This window comes from Tenrec ecaudatus, chromosome 10 (genome assembly GCF_050624435.1).
Source record: "Tenrec ecaudatus isolate mTenEca1 chromosome 10, mTenEca1.hap1, whole genome shotgun sequence".
In the NCBI taxonomy this organism is placed as follows: Eukaryota; Metazoa; Chordata; class Mammalia; order Afrosoricida; family Tenrecidae; genus Tenrec; species Tenrec ecaudatus.
Window position 1 is genome coordinate 144206277 of NC_134539.1, and position 26520 is coordinate 144232796.

The 26520-nt window shown below is 49.2% G+C and overlaps 1 protein-coding gene across 1 annotated transcript in view; it reads right to left on the reverse strand.

Moving 5' to 3' along the window:
- Window positions 1-6945: 6945 nt before the first annotated feature.
- Window positions 6946-26520, reverse strand: part of PITPNC1 (phosphatidylinositol transfer protein cytoplasmic 1) — a 289670-nt gene continuing 270095 nt past the window's right edge. The window contains exon 9 of the mRNA XM_075562110.1: window positions 6946-11550. Coding sequence (XP_075418225.1) covers window positions 11234-11550 — 317 coding nt within the window. The 3' untranslated portion in view covers window positions 6946-11233. The remainder of the gene's footprint in view (window positions 11551-26520) is intronic.

Below are 26520 nucleotides of genomic sequence, written 5' to 3' on the forward strand. Positions count from 1 at the left end.
TCCAAAGTCAATGCTCACGGAAGCAGCAGTCAAGAGATCACAAGACTTTACTGCCTGCAAGGAGGTGAGTTTGAGGACTGAGGTGCGCCTGACCCAAGCCAGGCATTTTCCATTGCGTCGTCTGCATGTGAAAGTTGGACATGCAGCAGGGAAGACCGTGGAAGAAGGGATGCATTTCAGATGTGTTGGTGCAGATGAGTCAAAGTAGCACTCCTTAGAAGCAAGGAGGGCAAGACTTTGTCTTCTAAACTTTGGACATCTTGTCGGGAGAGATCAATCCCTGGAGAAGGACATCGTGTTTGGTAAAGTGGAGGGGTGGCAACAAAGAGGAAGGCCCTCAAATAGATGGATTGACCCAGGGGCTGCATCGATAGACTCAGACATAGGAAACCCTACATCATTGGTTTTAAAACCCTACACCATTGTTCCATTCGGTTGTGCGTGAGGTCGCTATCGGTGGTACTGAACACCACCAACAACTGGCTGGACTCGAACTTTCAACCTTTCAGTTACCAGCAGAGCTCATTAACGGTTGGCACCATCCAGGGACTTTATCCTCAGATACACCCTCATTAAAGGTCTCTCTCTCTCTCTACCCTGCAATCACTTCCTCTTAGTCACCCTACAGGGTAGAACTGCCCCTGTGTGTTTCTGAGACTGTAACTCTTTATGGAAGTAGAAAGCTCATGGGTTGGCTGGTGGTTTCGAACTGCTAACCTAGAGGATCACAGTCTTACATGTTATGACTGCACTACCAGGGCTTCCTCATGAAAGTGCCGTGCTAAGTGAAATGCCTAATTTGCCCAGCATTGCAGACCCCACACAAAGAGCTCTTTCTTTTTTTTTTTTATTATTTTTTTTATGGCCCTCAGGTCCCGGGCTCTGCCACCGCCTCCCCTTGTCTCAGCACCAGCAGCAAGGTCTCTGCCAGTGAAAGAGAAATTCAGACTGATCAAACGCAGGTGAAGGCCCTCGGGACACTTTTTTGGCAAGGCTTACTTTCCAGGAGGTAATTGTACATCTAAGATCTGGAAGATAAAACGAATCATGTAAAAACTACAAATAAGTGCAATTGCTCACGTTCCTAGGGAGACACTATCTAAACAAACTGAAATGAAGTGGACGATGAATACTTCCACTTCAGTTTAGGTCAAGCCTCCACATGGGTAGTTTGGGGCTTTTAACTTTTCTTGTGGATTAGGGTACGGCTTATGGAGCAGCTCCTCCGTTCTACATACATGTTTGTGTCAGCTCCGCCATTGCCTGCCCTGGATTGACCAGAGCGCATCATCCCACTCCTTCCCTGTGGTTCCTGTTCCATATTCCCCCTCCATGTTGAACCCTCTGAACTTGTCCCTGGGTACAGGCTGCCTGTGGATCTGAAAGAGTCGATTATTCTAGCACGGGGATACATTCAGTTAAGGCCTGAAGGGTTACTGAGAGTCAGAGTTCTGGGGTCCCATCAGTCTCTATCCAACCAGAAACCCCTGGTCTTTCTTATGAATTTGAGTTCGGTTCCACATTTTTCCCTCTTATCTCTGCATGGCCTTGTAATGTGAGCCCTCTTGGAGCACTGAGCCCGGGGCTACTAGATACCATCTGGTTCTTCTGGTCTCCGGATTCTGGAGGCTAAGGTTCATGGGATCCATTCGTTTCTTGGACTAAGTATTACCACGTCTTGATTTTCATCATCTGATTACCTCGGGATGGGGCGAGACCAATTGTTGCATCTTAGATGGCTGCTTGCTCGCGTTCACAATTCCAGTCGCTGCTCACCGCAGCGGGGCTAGTTTCTGACTGTTGGTATTAGGTGCTGCCCAGTTGACGCTGACTCATCATAGGCCCCCATCTGTGTGCAAGAGAATGCAACACTGGGCCATTCTCACCACTGTTCTTATGTTGGAACCCATTGTCGCAGCCACGGTGTCACCCTCCCTCGCCCCGGCCCTTCGACTGTTGCAAGCATGATGTCCTTTCCCAGGGCCTGCTTCCTGATCACTTGTCCGAAGCATGGGAGACCAAGCACTCATCCTCTTTATTTGGAGGAGCCGGGCGATGCATCCCTTTTGTGATCTCGTGAAGGTGTCTATTTATGATCTCTTGCTGAATAACAAGCCGACCCAGAATGCTGTGGCCCACAAGATCAGCAGCGCATTGTTTCTCATCGCTCCTTGACCTCAGCTGCGGCTGTTTCCATTGTCAGGTGCCATTGGGCTGGTTCTGACTCGTCGTGACCCTCCATGCTGGACGGACGGGCCGGCCCTATGCGGGCCTCACAATTGGGATCTGTCAATTACTTTTGTCAAGGGCCTTCCTCTTGTTGCCGTCCTTTCACTTTACCAAGCATGAGGTCTTCCCTCAAGGACTGGTCTCTCCTGATACCCTACCCAAAACATGTGAGACGAACGCTTCCCATCGCTCCTTCTAAGGAACCTGCTGACAGGACTTCTTCCGACACACGTGCTTGCTCTTCTGGCCATCATGGTCATTTCGGTACTCTTTGCCAGCAGCACAAGTCAAATGCATCCATTCTCCTTTGGCCTGCCTTCTTCAGCGTCCAACCTCCACATGCGAATGAGGCCATTGCGAAGACTGTGGTTGGCAGCTACATTGTATGTCAACTTATACCCCGTGGGAAGGTGGAGGGGTGGTGTCTAACTCATCATCCAGGTCCCAGCCTGATGATGCCTGCTGAGAGTGTGGCCTTTTTCAGACTGGGCCCTTCTCCCCTCTCTGATCATTGGCCTTCCTGCTTGCTGGGACCCTGTTGCTGCCTCCAGGGGCACCCTCATGTGGGCTGCCGGACCCTGAGAGCTGCGTGCCCTGCAGCTGCATGTTTCCGCAGACTTGGATCGCAGGACTCAGCGCCCACTGGGCTGTGATCTCCCTGCTTCCTGCTTCACCTTTCTGCATTACCAGCCTGTGGCTCCGTGAGCCTGGAGAAGGCCCCCGCTAGCATAGGACCTAGGGACTTGAGGTGGACTGGGCTCCGATGCCCTTCTGATATAAAGTGGCTTCTTCTTTTCATGAGATCATTTTATGACATCGAAGCATCACAGACAGGTCTAAGGAATCAACTTGCCTGTAGCTGGACACCTCTGAGCCTCTTGAACTGGTCCTCTTTCAGAAACATAGACACCATCCAACATCTTCTGGCTCCCATATCATTCTTTTTTCACTGTCATGGCTTGCTGAATTAAAGCAGCTGAACTGGACACAAGTTCGATGTCCGTCCTTTGCTTCCAGCGTTAACTCATCTTTCTGGGCTTGAGACCCAGAACAAGCAACCCCCGTCCTCATCCGAACCCTCCGGATGTGATTTTCACCCACAAAGTTATGGATTTCGACAAGAAAGTCATTCTCCTTGGCAAGATGTTGATGGGAAATGGCCCTATCGAGAGCTCATCTTGTATCGGAAGCCCCACGTAACCCCCTTGATCGTGTTCTGTAGATGACTACAGATGATGTAGACTGGAGCCAGGTCCCCTCTCTTTCCCCACCGCTTGTCACCGTGAAGCCTTTTCGAACTGTGGAACTCACGGATAAAGAGGCGAAAATCAAGCTCGGACAGGGGCCATGAAATGCGGGCGCGTGCTCGGGGAGGGATAGTGGTGTATACACGTGCATTTTCGTTAGAAGAACTTCTGGAGAGGATGTCTTCCGAGTAAAGATCTGAAGGAGGCGAGGGGCCTTCCTTGGTGAAGCGAAATGACTGGAAATGAGTCCTGCATCCGTGTCGCCGTAACCCCCACCAAATGATGGGTGGGACCAGGCGAAGGACGCATGACAGCAGAGGCTTAGTAAGGAAGTAGAAGAACCTGGCACTTCAGAAGCAGAGATGGTCTCTCCCGGGGCCACCCGGGAAGAAGAACCACCAGCAGAGCCCGTCCCAGGTCCCTGCCACAAGCAGGGGCGGCCGGAGCAGAAGCACCAGAGGCGGAGGCTTGGGGATCCTGGCATAGAACAAAGGAGCCACGCTGAGCCAGGGCAAGGTGCTGTGCTCCTGAGACCCGAGACTGCGAGACAGGCAGGTTTCCTGGCCCATGGAGGGCGAGGCCAAGGCCAAGGGACCTTGTGGCAGAGACTCTGAGAAGACCAGAGAGAGACGCGTGGCTGCTGACTGAGGAGAGGCAATGATCGCACTTACTGTTTTCTGATCCTGGCTTGTAACCGGCTAACTTCCTTCTTAACCCCCATAACCGTGAGCACTGTCCTGTCTGTGAGTCCTGTGTGGCCATTGCCACGGACAGACAGAGTGTCGTGGGAGGCATGGTGGGTGTGAGTGGTACACAAACCTGGAGGGAGGCATAGGTGCCCTCTGCCTGTGGCAGTTGGCCGCGGGCTCGCAGGGAGCTGGGATCTCTCTCCTTTGTGTGTAGCCACGCCGGGCAGGGGTGACCTCTGTACCCTTTTATCACCTTCCTGTCCCCCTTCTCTAATGCAAGTCTTTTTAAAATTTTAATTAAAAGATCATTTTATTGGGGGCTCTTACAGCTCGTATCACCATCCATCCGTCCGTCTGTCCGTCCGTCCATCCATCCATCCATCCATCCATCCATCCATCGTGTCAAGCACTCTTCACTTGTACATATGTTGCCACCATCCTTTTCAAAACATATTCTTCCTACTGGAGCCCTCGGTATCAGCTCACCCCCCCCACCGAATACCCTCCCTCTCTCATGAACCCTTGGTAATTTATAATTTTTTTCATGTTTTACACGGAATGCTGTCTCCCTTCACCCCCTTTTCTGCTGTCTGTCTCCCTGGGAGGGGTTATGTGTTGACCATTGTGGTCAGTTTAAAGTAAGTCTTGTCCATCGTTGTCTAACCCACCGACCTATTTATTTCCTTTCCTCCCCTGTCATGCCCCATTGTCATAAGTCACTGTCTGCTGTATGCACCCACGCACTCCCACTTTAAAAAAGCAGACACTTGGTGAAAATGTGTTACTTGGTATTGCATGAATGGGGTCACATCTTTGAATTCCTGCCACCACCATTGTGCCTGATCGGTTATTGTTAGTTGCTGCTAAATCCACTGCCATTGAGATTGAGTGGATTCCAACTCACATTGATAGGTCCGGAGAGCTCAGCAGCTTCATCCCTTAAAGACAGGTGTCTGATTCAGCCCAGTGGAGCTGCTGCCCTGAACCATGGGGTTCAGCAGGGCCAGTTTATCGGGCTCCATGTTAAGGTCCAGCACTTTAGTACTGGGAACAGAGGATTGGCACTGCGGCAGAGAACCAGCCTGTTTCCGGGGAGTAGGAAAACCATGTAGGTGTAAGGGAGAGTTTATGAGAGCATGGGATGTCAGAGGGTCAATAAATAACAAAAAGTCACACACACACACACACACAGCTTCAGATTTGAGACAGCTCCAAAGGGGATGGAGTGGAGAGAAGGGACAAATAGGTCATCCTGAACTTGGGAGACAAAGATGCAGTTGGAGGTTGGAGGCAAGAAATCCCAAGTAGAATATTATGGAAGTAACAAGAAAACCTTTTTTTAAAATACTGGTATTCAGGAATCTAAGAGTAATAGCCAAATGAGGTAATGCTTGTATTACCGGAGTTTTGGAAAGATTATACATATAATATTACATTATATAGAAATAATACATATTCTTTATATATATATAATTAGGCATCCAAATATCCAACAACTCCTGTGTTTAACCCTGAGAGTCACACCCAGCCAGCCTGGCTGTAACCAGGTTTCCAAGTTTGCCGGCTGTAAATTGGCCAGTTACCACGAGTAGGAAGTTTGTGTTTTGCGTAGAGAATTAAAAGGCTGTCTGGGGGTGGTAATGGTGAAGTTGGAGCTACAAAAGCTAGCATATGTTCGTTAATTGGGTTGCTGGTACATTGTTTTGGAAGGCATTCAGTGTTGAAAGCTCAGCTGCATTGCTCCCTGAAGCTGTGCCTGACCCAGCAGGAAGAGAACATACAAGGTTCATATTAGCTTCGAGAACGGGATTATGCGAGGTGTTTTTGCTACATGACCTTTGAGGTGACTAATGAGCAAGGGCAATAAAACGTAGCTGTCCTTTTACCCCACCCCTCTCCAAAGGACCACTTTGAGAACAGCGACCGCTCGAGATGCCTGCCGCCATATTGATTCCCATGTATGGGGACCTGAGGTACATAGGTCAGAGGACAACTGCTCACTGGGGTTTCTGAGCCTGTAAATCCTTGCAGGAAGTGTGAGCCTCATTTTGCTCCTGCAGAACATCGGGTGGATCGGAACTCTTGACGTTGCAGCCCAATGAGTCACCCGCCCATCATGCCATGAGAGTTCTTCACCGTGACTCAAGCGCATCTTAAAAGTCTGGCCTGCTTGCCATTGGGGAGCATCTGTGCCCCCCCTGGGGTGGTGGTCTTATACATTCCCTCAGGTGCTTGGTCTTAGCCATCACTCATGCTGTAGCCTCACACTGCATGAGGGGGTACCGTGTGTTCAATAGATGAATTAATTAATCTATGTGTACCCTACTGGCAGGAGTCCCGGCGGTATAGTGGTTACGAGTTGGGCTATGATCCACATGGTCGGCAGTTTGAAACCACCAGCAGCTCCACAGAATTAAGACTGGGCTTTCTATTCACATAAAGAGTTGCAGTCTTGGAAGCCCACAGGGGATCGCTGAGTCAGCATCGACTCCTTGGCGTAGGTTTTTGGTACCCTACTGGGCTATAAAATTCACCTCGAGCATCTTATGGATAATGAGACCGGACACGCAGGCTGTTCCTACCAAGGGTCCAGGGTCCGAAGTACTGTGAACAAGCCAGGCTTCCTGGCACCCAAACCCATTTGAACTGGGTCTAAGTCATGGCCCTGGGTTGGTTCCCTTATCTTCTATGGTTTCTTCCCCAGGAGCCCCACAGGTTCACATCTGGCATCTTTCTCATGTAGGAACGTTTCAAAAGACAGAGAGGAAGCTACACTTGGAAAGAAGATTGCTTTGTACTTTATTTACAACAGAATGTAAGAAAAAGTAAGGTATTATCAACAATAAATAACTTGGGGGGGGCACAAAAACCAGCCATAAAGTGACACAGAATGATGGCATCTGTGAGGATCAAGTTTTGTTTGCTCTGCTTTGTCGTTCATAACACTGTGCATTCCAAAACGTGGTCCTTCAGCAGTGGCAGTGGGATATTGACTAATTTAACCAATCAAGATCTCAGCTTGACATGTAAACACTTAAAAAATTTACACTTGAAGCGACATACAACTGGCATAAGTATAACACGAATGCAAAGCACTTCTAGGGGATGTAAAAAATGGAGACTTGCCGTCAACTGAACAGACATGCTTTCATTTTAAAGCAAAAAAACAAAAAAACAAAACCCAACACACACATTGAGAGATGTATCCTACAGCGTTGGTAACGTAACAACAAAAGGCTATTTAACCATGGCGTCTAAAAAGTTCGGGACATGTTCACATTCTCTTATGGCACTAATTCCTAAAAGAGCTGAAACACGTATTGTAAATGCAAACAGGCTGCTTGGAAGGTTGCACACGGAAGAGCCCAAAGCGCGTGTTGCCTCAGCGTGCCAGTGCTGGGTTAGTGGGTAGCGTCTCAGCTTCGGCAGGAATGAATAGCGCTGACAAGTTCATTTCATGATCAAATTGAAGTCACTGGACACGCTTTTAAAACTTTTTAAAATTTAAACTTCCATCGCGCTGTCTCCGTTGGCAGACTGTCACCTAGCCAACAGAGTCCGAAGATTCAAAAAGAAGGGGAGCTATTTAGACAATTCCTTTCTGCGGGATTCTCTGATTCCTGCCCTTCTTTAAAGCGAAATTCCTGTTGACCTAACCTAAGCCAGCCTGTGACCCATCACCTCGTTTCTTCTCAGAACCAGGAGCAGATGCTGAGGAAAGTGGAGGTTAACAATATAGAGAAAGAAACACATGAGCCCCCACCGTTCACAGAGCCACAATTTCTCGGGAGTGTTGGAATAGACTCTCTTGGGCCCTTGTTTATTTACAATCTTGAAAGGAAACCAGGCAATCATATCCTTTTGGGGTAGTGTTTTCTAAAGATCCGGATGGTACACCCACACCATGGCTACTTAGGGGATGTCTTTTCACATTCCCAAACACGCGAATAAAATTTCCACATAAAATCATTTTCCCCGCCCCACACAGATGCAAACTGGTAACTGAAGTCTATAAATTAGTTCATGGATGAAACTACTATTGTTCCTGTTACAATTGTGGTCACGGTCTCCTTTGCTTTGAAAACAAAAGGGTCTTCTTAGCCGCTGCCTGACATCGTGTATGGGAGAGAGGCAGCAAGGTCTTCCCATGCCAGGAAATAAGAGTCAGAGCAACAATGTTCGTACTTCAGCCCACGGGAAGCAGTCATGTTGTATTTGAAATCCATCCTAGGTGGATGCAATTGGCGGCCAAGGAATGGTCTCCACTAGCGTCAGAGATGAAGAAGTGATGGACACGTGTGCTACTCTACAGATCATCTGTCCTACGTGAAATCAACGGTGTCTGATGCTCTATATTATATTTATATATGTATATATATATATACAAAGGTATAATACAATTTTGGTGAACAAAGTTGTAGATTTCCACATTGCAGACAGAGGCACTGAGTTAAGGATTCTATTTCCCCTCAAACATGCTTAGTGAATTCAAGTTTCTGTCATTTCTTCTTCTTCTAAATTCCTATCATGCAGCCATTTGATGCCCATCCTTAGCATTACCAATGTTCTATATACATGTTCATCGGAGGCCTGCACCCCACAACGACAAATTTGTGGATGGAGCATGTGAAATGATACTTGGAAATAAAGCTACAAGAAATATTGAAGTCACATATGCCTTGTAATGACCGGATTAGCTAGTTAAAGCAACTAAAGGAATATGTGCATCCCCTCCCTCTTTTGCTAATGTTCACAAGCCACACGTGGACAGGAAAGCTGAACAGACTTGAGCACGTCTGTGGCGGAGAACCACATTCTGGCGGGGTGGCGTTGCAATGGCTGGCTGTGGCATGCTACTGGCTAAAAAAGAAATTCAATCCACACAAAGGAAACCACAGGGTAGCTTGCCAAAGCCTACGGAATGATGGCCTTTGGGACCAGTAGGGACTTAATTTTTAAAGACAAGGGAGGTGGGAGAGCATTGGTGATCTTGGAAAAACTTGGGGGCAGGGGTGTCCATAAACAACACAAAATATGTGTGTTCTACATGGAGCAGAGTGGTCCCACCCCATCCATGTCAGCTTGGACATAGTAAGCAGATACATATACGATCCAAGGGTCTTCAGCAAGTAGACTTTTGCTTTCTGAAACTACCTGCTGAAAGCAAACATTCTCATGTAGTACGACTATAGTATGAAGAGGAGCCATTTAGAAGTCCAAGGGGTTTGATGAAATATCACGTTTTCCCACAAGCAAATATCATGCTACCAGACCATGCAGAGGAGGTGTGGCACTAGCATGCGATCATTCTTAGGAAAGAGATGGACTGTTGACCTATGCTTTTTGCAACTGTTTTTTCTTGAGTTCTGGGTCTATTCTTTATCCTTTTTTTTTTTTTAAATTTAAGGGAAGAAAAGCAAAATGCCAACTGATCGCTAGGGAAATAATCTTGACAGTCTGACCTGTGACTTGGACACTGTGGTGCTGAGCTTGTGGGTCCAGCACCTGCACCTTGGGAGAGGGCACTAACCTGAAAGATGCAGCAGGTTGTAGTCTGGGCACTGAGAAAAGCAGGCAGGGGCCTTAACTGAGAGGCTGGAAGCAGGAGGGCAAAGCTCCTCGGCCTATGTTGTTTTCTTTGGGATCTATGTTTTGGGAAGGTCCCTTTCCTGAGGTGGGCAGTGACAGTCAGGAAGGCTAGCTGGGCCCCAGGCCTTGAGCTGCTCACCGACCTGGTTCCCTCTCTCCGCTGACAGTCTACCTGCCTTCCTCCTGCAGCTGGAGGCATAAAGGTGAAGCTGGCCGACTTTCCTCATTGGACAGGAGGAGCAGTCTCTCGGTCACGTTGGGGGCTGCTCTTAACTCCAGTCAACATCAACTCCAATCCTAGGTCACCACCACAGGCCCCCAAAGCTAGAGAGCCTTCTATTGTCCTGCTGCCTTTTCATTCTGCAAGCAGGCCATGATTCTGCTCACTCTCCCCTCCCCTCCTACAGCCTTTCCGCAGCTCCTGCGACGTCTTTGCCTGTGTCTGCATTTCAAGTCAGGGGTAAAAGAAGGAGAGGCAGTTCAAGGTGCGGTCGGTGATGGCTAATCCATCCCAGGGAAGTAAGGATGGTGCTAAGAGTAAGACCAGAAGAGCAGGGAGGGGTGCTGGAGTGAACGCTCTTCTTTTTAGGGTTCGCCAACCAGATCTCCCAACAGGATTCAGGCCTTGCTCACTCTGCCCTTGAACAATGGGCAAGTAGCCCAATGAAGTCTACTGAGTTGACTGCAAATTAGGAGACTCTTAACGGGCTGATGGAAATTGATGAGTCAAGGTATGTTGGTGCCTGTAGAGAATTAGAGATGCTTGCCTCACCTGGACCTCTTGCGTCCTCAACGCGAACCCTTCCCAAATCAGTCAGTTCTGGCCACATTCACCCACACAGTTTATAAAGGTTCCTGAGGCCGTGAGGGCACAGAGGGGAGGCTTATTAAAAGACAGAAACGAGTGGAATCTTTATTAAATTCTGCGAAAGGTATAAATTGGTTATGGATAATTGCACTTGGAGCCTCTATAGGTTGGTAATTAAAATTTCCAAAAATTTGAAAGGTTAATTAGGCCCCAAATCCTGAGTCAGACTAACCAAAATAGGAATCTCAGTAACTATTGGTATTCAAGTATAGGCCACCAGCAGGTCAAAATTTAACAATTAGGTATGCTATGCCTGAGAGTATTTTTGGAGAATTTTAGGTTTGATGGGAGGAAAATGACTTCCCCTATTTCACCATGCCTTTTTGTCCCAAAGCGGTGTCAAGTTTTCATTGGTTCCCGCCCCCTCTCCCCCTCGGAAGTCCAAACGACCCATAGTGAGACTTCCTCCCTGGTCTGTCCTTCGCAAAAATCTCCTGTCTTGACATCTATCCAGCCCTCGCGTTTCGTTATATGTGAAATGACTTAACCACACACGCACACAGGAACACGCCTGGGTGACAAAGCCATCTGTCTTTCTGGAGCCGGGATGCGTAACCTAAAACCACCCCAAAGGAAAAGATCAAAGCCCCAGGGTGCGCCCCCATCACGAGTTACTCTGACTTGGGCCTGCTCGGCTTCTCTGCAGAGTGCCCGCCAGGTAAACTCAGGGGCGCTTTCTTCTCGGGGTCTGGGAGCGTGAGAGTTTCTGGGGCGGACTTTTTCCGGGGCCGGTCTTTGGGGACGGACAGAAATTCGGGGGCGTCGGTGGAGAGAGGTGTGGACGGAGCGCTGGAGGGGGCGCTGCGGACGGAGGAGGGCAGCAAGGAGATGCTGGAGACAGAAATCGCAGGTGGGAAAACGCCGATTTTCTCGTTGGTGGCTTCCTGAGTGGCTCGTTCGAATTCGCGCACTTCATCCATTGTCATGTCTTCAGAAGAAGGGGGAGAGAAAGAAGAGCAGTGAGCAGTTCTTTACAAGAAGGACCTGGGTTCATGGAGATGCCCCTGCCCCTCCTCTTTTAAAGACACTCAGGAACTCCCTCTTAAAGGGGCCCCTGCAGATTATCATCCCAAACGCTCATTTTATGCAAAATAGATTTCTCCCACTCCCTTCTTTTAGTTGAGGCGCCTACCCCCCACCCCCTGTAAAAAACAACCCCAAAGTTCTTTGGGAATATCTACCCAAGACTTTTACAAAGCACTTTCCAATGAGTCAGTAAATCTTTAAAACTAGGGTTTAACAGGTGAGGGCAGAACTATTCCAGAGGGGTGTGCACGGAAGTACTGATGTTTGGGGGATAAAGGGTAGAAGGAAGTTAGGATCAGGCCTGGCCATCTCGTGCAGAGATCAGACAATTACTAAAGCAATCGATGGTGCTGAAAGGACACATTGCTCTCTACCTTTGTTCAAGTGCAAGTACCAGAATTCCTTTGTAGGGTAAACAGGCAAACCATGTGAATTCTCAACAGGCGATTTACTTATTCAATACGTATAAAAAAACCAAACTCGGTACTATCAAGTCGGTTCCTACTATAGGGCAGGGTAGAACTGCCTCTGTGGGTTTCTGGGACTTTTAACTCTTCCTGGGAGCAGAAAGCCTCATTTTTCACCCTCAGAGCAGCTGGTGGGTTTGAATCGCAGATCTTCCGGTTGGCAGTGGTTAGAACCACTCTAGCACCAGGGCTCCAGATTCAAGAAATATGCTTGGTGCATCTTGGGGAGGGAACAGAGATGCCGTGGTGGTGGTGGTGATTGCTTTGAGCACTATGCCGGTGTCCTGACTGGCATGCTTTGTTTTTAATTGATTCAGCTTAAAAAAACAAAAGAACGGAAAAGAAGATAACTACAAAGAACCCTGATCACGATCCCTCAGCCAAGAAAGCAAAACCCTCCTTAAAGAAACCTCCAAGCCAAAGAATGGAGAATGAAAGAGAAGGTTGGTTTTAAGAAAGCATTACTTAGAATTCAACCAATACACACACCACAACGCCTCATCCAACAGGGACTGCGAAATAAGGCTGACTTCCCAAATACCCGAAACGTTCTTATTAAGAGAGACAGTGGGAAAAAAGAACACAAGTCTTTCTCTACTGTACTTAATGTGCCAGGTTAAATTTAAAAAAAGTACTGGGACGTGGATTCTGGTTCATATAGGCATGGGTTCATTCTAAACCACGCTTGAGCATGTCTTTGTGGTCAGGGGATGGATGCAGACGAGTTCTCTCAAGTTCAGTTAAAACAATGGCTTCGGATAGGATCTCCTGGTCCAGTTGAACTCAAAGCAGAGAGAGGCGATCTCAGAAGGTTATGGTGTTGGGGTTCTTAGGATTGTAAAGAAGTCATCTTGGTAGATTTTTTTTTTCCTGACGGATTCAGGATGACCCTTGGGAAATGATTTTAAGAGAATTGAAAACTGCTTTGGTGAGAAATAGGCCAGGACAATCATGCGGAGGAATTTCCCCATCATGACAATGTACCTACTAGTTCATTCATCAGGGGATAGCATGGGAATTTCATTTGGAAACCTTACCCTCTCGACTCTTCAGCCCTGATCCTAGCCCTGAAGACTTGACACACACACTCTCTCTTCTCTCTCTTAATTAAAAGGAGCATGATTCGAGTTACTCAGCGATGCCCAAACTGCCCTTCTGATGTGGTGTAAGTCACACACTGCCATCGAGTCAAGGGTAGAACTGCCCTCGTGGGTTTCTGAGGCTGCACCTCTTTTACAGGAGTAGAAATCCTCAGCTTCCCCATGGAGCAGCTGGTGGTTTCAAACTGCTGACCTGTGGCTAGCAGCCCAACACGTAACCACAATGCCACCAGGGCTTCTGGGGTGTAAATCACAGGGCAGAATTCTTCAGGGAGCTTTGTTCAGATGTGTAAAGACTCTAGATGGAGGATATAACTTCACATAGAAACAAAAGCTTCACATCCTCATGATTTTGTTTAATAAAGGTTTCTAGGAGTTTATGGCAATACTTACAAAAAAATCCTCATATACACACTTCCTACCTTTTAGTCAGAATATACCGAAAAGCCTATTGCTGCACTAGCTAATACAGCGCTGCCTTCTCTTCCTTCTCGGAAAAGGGCTTGCTGTCTTCTCATAGTTTGATGTCCCTGCTCGCATTCAGGAACTCCATTAGTAATATTATTATTGTTGTTACTATTATTTATTAAAACAACAACTTAATCCGGCTAACCTTGGTGTCCTTTGCTATTTTCATTTGCTAGAACCAAAGAAATGAATACCTGGGCTCAATTAGAAGGAGCAGTGGGGTGTCGGGGAGGTGGGGGGGAGGGGTGTGGCTATCAAGGGGTCAAGAACAAAGAGAATGTTTCCAAACTGATTGTGGTAACAAGTGTATAATCCTGCTTGATGTGACTGAACAACGGATACCTGCAAGAGCTCCCCATAAAATGATTTTAAAAAGGATGAGCAGCGAATGGAGGCCCAAGGGGCTCACCCTTGACCGAGAGGCAAAATCCACTGTTGGGGAATTCTCGCTTCTTAGAGGCCTGGTCTTCCTTTGCCACCTGTTCCTGGCCGTGTGCTTCATCGGTGACGCTTCATTACATGACATGGCACACGTAAACTAGCACGAAAGGGTCCCCCCACGTTGGCAATATCAATTATGGAATTAATATTCATACACAGAAAAAAATATTCATACACAGCATTACTTGTCCGGCCTCATACTGTATTCAGCAGACCAGAAAGATGCTTCCTACAACAAGATCCTCAAGAGGCTTTCCTGGGAACAAATGAGGAGGAATTTCCCACCCGGGGGTGGGTGTGGGGGTGGGGGTGGGTGGGGAAGTTTTCACAAAGGCAAGTCAAAATAGAAGGGCTGCCTTGGAATGGTATCTTATGCAAAATGTACCAACAAAAACGGAGCCACGGTTTTTCATTACGAAAAGGTGCGAAAGAGGGTATTCGCTTCCAGATAAAGCGGGAACCCGGACACATTTCCAGGGATCGTTTGGGTCAGCGGGTCCGATGGAAAGGAGTTCCTCTACTGCAGCCATCCAGCTGGGGGCAGAGACGACCTGAAATCCCGTCCCTCAGCGCTTCCCTCGGGAATTCTCCCGGGCCGGCGCAGCGCCCGGGCTGCTGCGCGCATGCATGCCCGCGGCGGCACCCTCCCAAACGCTCGGCCCGGTTCTGCTGGGGCTTTCCGATGCGCAGCAGACTCTGGATCTTGGAACCCGAAGACGCGACCCTCGAGTTCGTGGTCTGCGTGCGCCGGGGTCAGGGAAGTGCCTTGTCCCTTCAGAACTTGTGACGTCACGGGGGGGGGCACAGCGGCATCCCCGCTCTGCGCCCCTGGACACCCACTTCCGGCATGGACGGCGCACCAGGACTTCGTGATCCCGAGAATCGCCGGGAACCAGCGGGAAAACCGAATCGGAAAGCCGGGCGCGTGCAGGCCTGCAGCCGGGGAACTCAGCGCAGAGCGGGGTTGTGCTTCTCAGCCTTCGGACTGACGTGCAGCGCCTCGCTCTTCCCGGTCACCTGTGTCGGGAGCAGCGTCCAGAGCAGCGGTTCTCAACCTGGGGGTCGCGACCCCTTGGGGGGGGATCGAACGACCCTTTCACAGGGATCGCCAGATTCATCGCAGTAGCAAAATGACAGTGATGAAGTAGCAACGAAAATAATATGGGTGGGGGGTGCACCACCACATGAGGACCTATGTGAAAGGGTCGCGGCCTGAGGCAGGTTGAGAAACGCTGTTCCAGAGGGCGGCTAAGGGGCGAAAAAGCATTCCTAAAGAATAGGAACCGCTAACTCTAGAACAGGGAGAGGAAGGAGGAAGTCCGACTGGCTGGAGGGAGGACCCCCTTCAAATCAGTACATGCAGTTAGGGGCAGTTCACCCTCAAGGGCTGTCGCGTGCATGCAGCCACAAGCTTGCAAGGCACAGCCCACATTCCAGAGACAGGCTCTAAAACCCCAAAGGCACAGTCCCAAAGGGCACCCCAATAGCCCTCCTGATTCTAAAGCATCCAGCAGCCTGCACTACGCCTCCATCTCTCATCACGACATGATCAGCCTTGGCTGGTGGGCTAGAGGGTTGAAGCCAGCACCCAGGGAGACCCCAGCAGTGGCTAGAGACAATTAGCAATGATCTGGGCACTACGTTCTTCATTAGCTGTGGTTCCTCTTCGCGTCTCTCGCGTGGGTGATGGAGAGAGAACTGGACCAAAGGCGCTGGCGTCCATGGTACTGTTGGCTCTCAATGTCCAACGTGTGACTAAGCAGTCTTGAGGTCCCCTGAGGTCCATCTAAGCCCCAGGCTAGACCCCCCCCACCCTTGGCAGCCCAGTACTAGGCCCACTTCCCACCCGGCTCTGCCAGCGAGTATGCCCAGACGGCAGCTGCTCTTGAGGCTGACCAAAGAGAAACAGGATTGGTGTGGGTGGGGCACGGGCTCAGAGTCATAGAAAGCCTTTCAAGGCAAATGCAAAGACACCTCCCATCAGCAGACGGGCCAGGCGCCTGCCCTTGGACAACGGAATGCTAGCTGTTTTCCAGAGGGACTGACCACTCGTCCCAGGCTACACATGACACCCAGGGCCCTTTCCTAAGCACCGCGCTTCGTTTCTACTCTCTGTATTCTCGGTCTGATGGCCGAAATGACCTCCAAGTCAAGAGGCTTTCAAAGAATGGGAATGTTTGGAAGGGAGAGGTGACACCGCCCCATTCCGACCCAGCTGGGCACCTTCACCAGCAGACCCGCTGGGGTGGAAGGTTCTCGACAGGGGGGTAGGTCTCGTGGCGTGCGCGTTTGGGGGAGGGGCTGGGCAACAGGTTTCGAAAGGTCTACATACACTTGTTTTGGCATGGCTCTCTATGTCATCCACAGTGGAGGTGTGCTGATTGCAAACTTTTATGTTGGTTTGTTCATGCATGTTTTTCTCGTACTCTCGAACGTCATCCATTGTCATATCTGAAAGAAGGTCAAGACGTTGGTAACTTCCGTTATTCAATGCAAACTTTCAGCGGGCGGGGAGGGGGCAGAGGGGGAGACTTGAGGGGATGATGGTAGGTAGTTTTGCACAAGCCGTAAGAGAGGTTCCAGAAGCAGGGTCTCCCGTAACTTTATGAGGAGGAATCATAAAGTTAGCTCCAAGGGGGTGACGCCAGGAAGTGACAAGACCCTGGGAACAGAGAAGAGCGGAAACTGTCCCAGGAACGTGGCCGCGCAGAGAGCTGGTAGGCGGAAAGGTTAGCACGTGGCGTGGGCAGTGCTGTAGCCCGCAGCCCAGGAGACATCCTGAGAAGAATCCTTAGGGTGGTGGTTCTCAACCTGGGGGTCGCGACCCCTTTGGGGGGGTGTCTAAAGACCCTTTCACAGGGGTCACCCGATTCATAACAGTAGCAAAATGACAGTGCTGAAGTAGTAATGAAAATAATGTTCTGGTTGAGGGGTTTGCACCCATGAGGGTGTATGAAAGGGTCGTGGCCTTAGGCAGGCTGAGAACCACTGCCCCAGGGGCACATGTCTTGATTTGCCTGGCTTCACACTTACCTTCCAGAGGCCTTTCCAAATAGACTTGGAGTGGCTTTAAGTGCCTGCAATCAACTTGACAGACGCTTGCTATGGCAGGAGCCCGGAACAGTACAAGGCAGGGCTGACAGTCATGGGGACCAGTGAGATGTCTTTCTACCCAGCAGCCCCAGCATCAGAGAGCACAGGTCTGTACCGAACCTCCAGTGGAGCCTAACAGCTTGACGATGGCTGACACAACTTCCACCCACGGGGGTCTATAAATAAAAGCGCACGTGGCACCATTTCTGATTTAGGGCCCGAGGCTGCAGTTTTTCAGCATTTCGGGATTGTGATCTCTTAATCTAAGTGGTTCTCAGTGGCCATCTGGTGGCATTTTTTTGGTTGCCACAAGGGGCCACTACCGGCATCGAGAAGCCAAGGTGGCTGCCAAACCACCCATGATGCACAGGGACAACCCCTGATGATGAAGAATTAGGGATCTGGCCCCAAATGTCAGTAGCTCCGCAGCTGGGTTGTGAAACCCTGTGGGAATCTTAAAAACTGTCATCGAAGAATCCATCTCCAGTGTGAGAAACACATTAAAAGTGTCTCTGTCTGCAAATGTCTGTGCATTGGGCCCCTTTCCCCTACATTTTTATCAGAGGTCTCCCGTGTGTGTGTGTGTGTGTGTGTGTGTGTGTCCCTGTGCTGCTCTCCTGGCAGAAGTTAACTTCCTGCCTCTTTACAGGGAGGTGTGTTGAACAATGGCTGGATCCACGGCCCTGATCCCTAGCTGGAAGCCACAGCCGAACCGTCTCCTGAAGTGTTCTCTGCATCATGTGGCCCAGCCTCTTTTTACGTCAGGCCCTTGCCAGAAGCTCATGATTCCATTCAGTGTGGCCCGGGACCAAGATGGAGGGCAGCTCGGATGCTGGACCTGGGGCGATTTCACCCCGCCCTCCGCCCCTGAACTTGTCCGTCACAAGCGCGGTCCATAAGCAGTGTTAGTGTGAAGGATGCCAAGCAGCAGTCTGGCCAAGCAAGAAGCATGCTTTGTTTTAGGAAACTCGAGGTCACCGGGAGGCAAGAAAGAGAGGCTTTGTGATTAGGGCACATGCATCTTCGTTCACACTGAACACATTCTCTCAGCAGTTCCTCCCAGCTCAGTGGCTGCTGATCAAAATGCCCCAAACACAGACACACCTGGAATAGTACTAAAAGGTCATTTTCTTGCAAACACTTTAAAATAAAAACATTTTTCTGCTTGAGACCAAATCTCTCATTAGACAATTTCTTTCCCACCCTGCATCCCCTCCGACGGGAATAGCGAAGCCACCAGTGAAGGCGTCCTGCCTTCTTTGTGCCAGTGAACCCGCTAGCAACCATCCTTTATCCTTAACCAGCTTGACGACAAGAGAGGGACACGCATCGGGACCTCGGGGACCACGCATTGATCTCGTCCAAGATCTATCTCTTCCATCGAGGTGGAAAGGGCTTAGCAACAAGCTCGCTCGTTACTGCCCTGCTTCTAACAGTGAGACATGGAACGGAATCCAGGGGATAGATATTGCTAGATGGTCATTAAACATGATGTAAAGAGGTCCTTGGCACAGGAGTTAAAACAAACAAACAAACAGAAACAAAACAGCAAAGACAGTCCATATTGCAAGAAACTACTTTTTGTTAAGGAAAAAAAAGAACCCCAAACATTTCATACATGTGAAAAAAAAAGGCTGACAGGACACATGTTGAGGTGTCAACAAGGAGGATGTCTCAGAGTGGGGGTTCGGGGAGTGTTCCTGTCTTTCTTTTGGTTTACCTGTCTTTTCTAAATGGTTGACACCAAACAGGCACCCACTGGGAGGCCTGAAAAAGTATGTATACTTGGATAAGAAAGGGAAAAAAATAACATTATTAAAAAAAAGTTATTTGGGGTCGTTACGAAGATCTGAAAGGGAAAAAATAACATTATTAAAAAAATTATTTGGGGTCATTACGAAGATCTCTAAAAAATCACTTCCATGGAGTCAATTCTGACTCTCAGAGGTCCTATAGGGCTGAGTAGAACTGCCCCTGTGGGTTTTTGGGGCTGTAATTCCTTCCCCACGCCCCCCATCCCCACTCCCCTACCCCCATAATGCTTCATCTCTCTCCTGTGGAGCAGCTGGTGGATTAGGACTGCTGACATAGTTGTTCGTAGTCCAACACGTAACCCGGGACGCTACCAGAGGTGCCCCAAGGCTGCGACTCTACGGTGTAGAAAGCCTTGTCTTTCTCCCTCAGCGTGGCTGGTGGTTTCAAACCACTGATCTTGAGGTGAGTAGCCCAATGTGAGGAAGATGGGTACCATCTGGCTCCTGCAGAACTTATCCTGGGGAAGGCCCAGTGTTTGGTTCTGTTATAAACAAGTTTGCCATGACCCAGGGGTAAGAGACCAGGGCAGCTAAGCAGGAAGCATCTTTTCCAGAATCTCTGCCCTCTCCAGAAATACCATCTACTGCTGTTTTTATTTGTTTTGAAAATGAGGAACAAAGAGTACATTGTCAGACAATTTCATCTAAGAGATAAAACAACTCCCAGCAAGACCACTTTGGAATGACCGTGTCTGTGAGAGTTATTCTCTAAGAGCTGATGATGATTGGGTCTCCATGGATGCTGACACTTCCACACTATGTTTGCCTCCAGGGACCATAAATGGCCCAGAGCAATGGTGTAAAATTTCAAGATTCCTCAGTAATTTATGGAAAACCCAATCAAGTTCCAACATCACTGCTCAGGTTATCTGGGCAAAAAAAAAAAAAAAAAAAAAAGCATAGCGTTTCTGTAGAAGAACCCCCTGGGTAAATTCAATTACAGATCCTGATGACGGATTATACTTTCAGAGATGATTTGTCTTCATTACAGATTGATTTCCAATGATCAGAGTGACTTCTAACAATTTACGCTCCCAACTCGAAGTTTCCAGCAAGCAAATGCTTCGGGCCATCTGAGCAACTCTTGTAAAAGGAACTGGGTGTCAAAGGTTTTGCAAAACCAGCCAGGGAAGAATCACCTTTACCCTTAGAGATGTTTGCAAGATGTCACAATTTAACTTTAGGGAGCTAGTGCCTGATCGAAGGGGTCTACGGGAACGAAGACATCTGGCGCCTGTGGAGCTGGGCTGACGGGAAGGTTTGCACCAGCGCCAGGGCATCCTCTGGCCACGGGAACGGAATGTCCTTGCGTTGCTCTTCAGTGGACGATGCTGCCCCTCCAGAGGCCACTTCTTTCCATCTCTTCTTGTCCTTGCTTCGGGTGAGGGGGGAGGCAACTCCTGCATCGCCTGGCCTGGATGTGAAGGCCACACGAAGCCAGGCCTGAGTGGGACCTCTTCCTCATCAGGCGATCATGCTGAGCCCACACCCCCGTCGCCACCACGCCAGCGACGCCAAAGCAGGTCTGGCCCCAGGGCCATTTAACTGCGGAATCTTTTGAGTTTCAGAAACTGTAAACTGCCAGCTCTCATGAAACAGCAAACTATTGGGAGCTGGAGGCACAGGGAATCCAGGGTGGATGACACCTTCAGGACCAGGGGTGTGAGGGGCGATGCTGGGAGAGTGTAGGGTGAGTGGGTTGGAAAGGGGGAACTGATTAGAAGGATCCACATGTGACCTCTTCCCTGGGAGAGGAACAGCAGAGAAGTGGGGAAGGGAGACTCCGGATAGGGCAAGATATGACAAAATAACGATGTATAAATTACCAAGGGCACATGAGGGAGGGGGGAGCGGGGAGGGAGGGGAAAAAAAAAGAGGACCTGATGCAAAGGGCTTAAGTGGAGAGCAAATGCTTTGAAAATGATTAGGGCAAAGAATGTATGGATGTGCTTTATACAATTGATGTATTGTATATGTATGGATTGTGATAAGAGTTGTATGAGCCCCTAATAAAATGTAAAAAAAACAAAACAAAAAAAAGAAACAGCAAACTATGCCTCAACTGTGAGCCCTGGTCTGCCTCTGCCATGTTCTAGTATGTATATATATAAACACACACACACACACACACACACATATATATATATATATACATACATACACATACACACAAGGAGGTACCCCCCAAAACCATTTTTCTCTGGTCACAGTGAATTTTTTTGTAAAAGCAGTTTCGCTCAAACCATGTTTTTGTGATGGCTGATTTAAGAGAACAACGTGCGGCTATGAACTGTCACTTCCTGCTGGGGGGTAGGGGGTGGGGAGTGGGAAGGGGGAAATGCTGCAGAAACTATTGTGATGTTGAACACAGCTTACAAGGCTGGCGCTATGGGAAAACCTCAAGTGTAAGAGTGGTTTTCTCTGCCAATAAAAGGTGAAATGTTGATTGAGGACAAGCCTTGTTCAAGGCGTCCCTCAACTTCCCGAATGGACGAAAATGTGGACAACATTCACGCCCTTGTGCACAAAGACGGACAACGATGGACTATTGAAGAGATGGGGAAGTTCTCTGGACTGTCTTGGAGCTCAGTTCAGTGAATTTTAACAGAAGATTTGGGAATGGGAAAGATCGCTGCAGAATTTGTGCCTTGGGTTCTGACTGCTCGGAAAAAAGCATCGACTATATGCATGCCGTGCTCTCAGAGAACAGCTCCAAGGTGACCCCGACTTTTTTCCAAGGTCGTTACTGGCGACGAGACATGGTGCTCTTGTTACAAGCCCGAAAGCAAATATCAATAAGCCAGTGGAAGATGTCATCGTCACCTTGCCCCCCCAAAAGCTCGTCAAGAGAAATCAAAGATTAAGACGATGTTCATTTGCTTTTTTGATGTGAGGGAGATAGTGCATTTGGAGTTTTTTTAGAGGTTCCAAAAAGATTGTGTCACAGTGTGTGACAAAAAAGACCTGATTTGTGGCAGACGGGGGACTGGTTTTGCCACCACGACAATGCACCTGCTCACACAGCCACCTCACTGTGCCAGTTTGGGGCCCGAAACAGCATGCCTTTCTTGCCCCACGCACCTGACTCACATGACCTTGCTCCATGTGACTTCTTTTTGTTTCTGCGAAGGAAGAGGGACCTGAAAGGACAGCGAGTTGACGATGTAGAAGAGGTGAAGGAAAAAAGGAGGGAAGTGCTGTCAGCCATCCAAACAGAAGTGTTTGAAAAATGTTCCCAAGAATGGAATCGCAGATTTGACTAATGTATTAAGTGTACTTTGAAGGTGATGAGGTTGTTTTGTAAAAAAAAAAAAAATTAAATACATAGCTTTGAAAAAAAAGTCTGGTTTTGTTGGGTACCCCCTAGTCATATATATAATAATTGAAATCCTTAAACACATGTGTGTGTAAGTTTATATATGTTTAAGGATTTGAATTATTCACGGAATCATTTAAATAATGCGCCAATTATGTTTCATAAAAAGAATTCAAATAGGAGTGGATTATACAGGGAAAAGAATTTAATTCCTTTAAAAATCCTTTTAATCACCACTAGAATCCTATTCCTTTTCCTGGAGATAAAATACTATTGAGCATTTGGGGTATATGCAGCCAGATTTTTTAAAAAAGAACTCCATGTATGTTATTATAAACATACATATACTTTGAAAATTACTTTGGATGCATTCTTCAGTGATGGAAAAATCCAGGTATTTCCATCTCAATCCATACAGAACTACCCATTCTTTTTAATTGTTGTGACCGATATCCCTTAGACAGTGCATCAGAATTCATGCAACTAAGTTGGTACGGTGGCTCAGCGCGCAACTGCAAGGCTGGCACCTGGAGCCCCCCCCCGTTGTTCTGGGGGAGAAAGACGTGGCAGACTGTTTCCATGGAGATTCACAGCCTGGGAACCCTCCAGGCCAGTTCTCTGCCCTACACAGTCGCTATGAGCCAGAATCGACGGTCCCACCTAACCACTCCCGAAGAACATACAGAGAAACTCCAAATGCTTTAGGGCAAGCTTTGTGCTTGGTGCAAACATTGGCACGCTGGCAAGTGCGCGGGTTTCTTCGGTGCACTGCATGCTCGAAGTAGCTCAAACGAACAGAAGGGAGTCTTCTACTCTGATGGAAAGACCTGTGCTGTATCTAGTGCTTAACTATTTCTCTCTAGTTAGGCATGCAGGAGAGTAATTTTTCCAGACTGCGAGTTGTACAATGAGAGCCTTGCATGCGTGGCTGGGTCCGAGAGGTGTCGCTGTTGGTGGTGGCGGGGCGTCCACACACCGAGAGTGAGAGTTGATACGCTTTTGGAGTCATCTTTGGGGAAGGGCCACTTTTGATGTCTTTAAATAACTATAAGCAGAACACATGCTTGTTACAGAGCACTCAGGGACGGCTTTTTCCGTAACGAGACTAGCTGAGCCTCAAGGATTCGTGCATCCTCTTTTCCAGGTCACTCAGGTCACTGAGAGCTAGCCCTGGATCCCACAGGTGTGGCTATTTCCATAGCTTTTAATTCGGGAGGAGGGACCACAGATCGCTTTGGAAGCGGGAGGGGAACCGACGGCTTCCTGGCCCAGAAGAATGAGCATGTACAGGAACACACTGGCGCCCCAAAGCCCAAACCTGAGGCCCCTGGACAGTTCTCGCTTGACGAATTCAACGTTCGCACGCTTCTTTCTCCACCGTGAGCTGGCTCCAGTCCTCATCAGGCCCACCCTAGGGACCTCTAGGCTGATGTCTAAGTCACTGTCATGGTCTCGTTTCATCTAGACCATCTGGACGGCCCCCACCCCGTCCCCATCCTTCCTCTGGAAGGGTCAGGAGTTCAAAGACAGTCACGAGGCTCCACTCCACTCAACCGCAGCCTCCCTCCGGCCAGCCTGTGCGCTCCTCTCTCAAAACGCTGTCAGACATGGACGGCGAAACCACGTTTGTGTCAAGCTTGGCTGCCTATTTTCATCCGTCTCCCCTCTCATCCCTTCTTCTGAAGTGTCTTGTTGTTGCTGTCTTTAATTAGAGTTCCGGTCATGCAGCAAGGCCCAGCACGAGCGGATAAAGATCAATCAGGGCTGCGAAAGACGAATCCAACTTCTCCGCAGCGGAGGTGGTCACGCGTTGTGGGGGACAAGAGCAGAATGCAATCTGCTTAGGGCAACAGCGAGGTGACAGCCACAAAGACACACACTACTCCCGGAGGAGCGGCCGCCAGCCTCTCTGCAAGGTCTTTGCCCCAGACTCTTAATTAAGCGCCGGGGGTGCTGAGTTTCATTAGGGACAGGCACCCTGGTGGCCACGTCAGAAGTGGGGTGACGTCTGAGCCCGGTACAAGTGGATAGTCTAGAAGCAGCTGGCTAGAATTCACCCTCGAGCCAATGCATCTGCTGAGTTCCCTCTGAGTTCCCTCAGCTACCTTTGCTAGCTCACCTGTCGACTGCCCCCCAAACCAAACCCGTGGCCGTCCAGCCAGTCCTGCTTCAGGGCGGCCCAGTGGGGCCCACAGGGTCCCCTCAATCTGCGATCTTTCTGGAAGCTAGCAGCCAAGCCACTGAGACCCCTTCTCTGTCTAACTCCAAACCGTGAAGCTGGCTGCCAGGGCTGCCAGTCTACAGAGGGTGCCTTTGTCTGCTTCTCACATGGCGCCACGGGTTTGGCAGCTGGCTCTGAAGAGATGTCAACCATTCTACACTCTAGTCTAAAGGACTCCAACTACTCCTGCTGCCTGAAGGAAACTGTCCCTACAAGCCAACCTGGTCTCCAGCCTCTGCTATATGCCCGTGGGCATCAGCTGTGTGTGTGTGTGTGTTTCTTCAAACACAGATTCCGGGCCTCCCAGAGGTTCTCACTAAGTAGATCTGGGGGGGGGGGGGGTCAGTGCCTTTGCAGTCCCAGCAAGTTCCGGGAGATGCTGATGTTGCCGGGTGGGAACCGCATGGCAAGGGTTTCTTTGCTTTGGCTCCTTTCAAGGCGAACTGACGAGAGCCTGGCGGAGCCTGTGTGGACCATGGGAAGATAAGCCACTTCCAGTACTCAAAGCTGAAGGGCTACCTCGCTGGACACCTAGCTTCGGCTACACTGAAGATCGCCCATTTGCCTCAAAGACCTACAAGGTTTCCAGCATTTCCTTGGCGTAAGGGGCTGGGGCCACAAGCAGGCATTTGATGGATGGAGTGTCTGCATCTGTTGGAATGGGGTGGGGGCACGGTTTCCTGGTCAGGAGCTGGGGGCGCGGGTTAAGAGGGGTGTGATGGGGAGAGCAGCTATTTCTGTGAAACTGATGGGTGGTTCTGTGGCCCCTCGCTGCCTGAAAAGGCTGCTTGTGTGGATTGGGGCTTTGACTGTGTACTTAGTGGGTGGAGAGAGTCTCTAGGGAGAACCAGGTGCCCTCTGATCTACATCCACTAAACCACACACTGTGGGGTTTTTCCCTGCACTTAGAATAAAAAAAGGCTGGTTGGTCAATAGACTCTTTGAGCTGTTCACAGCCCTACCTAGTCCACCCTAAATTAAAAAAGTGGGAGTGGGGTGGGGTGGGGGTTGTTCTCATCTAGAGGGTGGTGCACATAGTTTACATACCCAGCTGCTAACAGTTGGAGTTTGCCCAGAGGTGCCTTGGAAGAAAGGCCTGGTGATTTACTTCTGAAGAAACTGACCCTGGGCAACCCTGTAAAGCATGGTTTCCCTCTGACACACAGGTTGCCTGAAGTCAAAACTGGCCCAGCTGGCATCAGTTTGGGTTCTTCTCTTCTCAAAGGGTTCCAGGGATGCAGACCTTCAGTTTCATCTGAATGTACTACTCTAGCACTGGCTCCCTCAATAGTCTGGGCATCTTTTTATCCGCCCCCAACCTTGGGTGATGGTTTAAAAGAACCCCAAACTCACTGCCATCGAGTATATTCTGACATAGCCATCAATGAGAGCAATCTAAAGACGAGAAATCCAAGATTAGAAATCCTTTCAATAGTAGAAGCCTCATTTTTTCTCCCGAGGAGCTGCCAGTGGTTTCAAACTGCTGGCCTTGCGGTGCTGTTCTGTCCCCGCGATCTTCAATGCAACGAAGAGTTCTGTTCCAGACGGGAGGGGTGACTCAGGGTCACAAGTTCTGGTCCACATTTTCGCCCCCTCAGTCCAAGACCTTCCAATATGATCCTTTTCAGAGAAGTTGGTGGGGAGAGCCAGGACCAGCCGCCGGTTTTCCTTTCTGTCCTCTGCCTCTCGGCGCCCTCCTTTTCTGGTCCACAGATGTACAGGGTGTGGGCCCGCCTGTCCTTTCTGATGCTGCCTTTCCTGAGAAGTCTTTCTCGATGGCGTTCTGGGCTGTAGAGAAATCTATCCAGGTGGCCTGTCCTTGGTCTTCAAAGGGGCACAGTTTTGGCCCTTCAGGCCCTCAGCCTCTAGCCAAACATCTAACCAACTTGAGTCTGTTGTTCCTTGCGTATCCTGTTGCTACCTCCCTGGAACTGGGGCTCAGGGGCCACAAG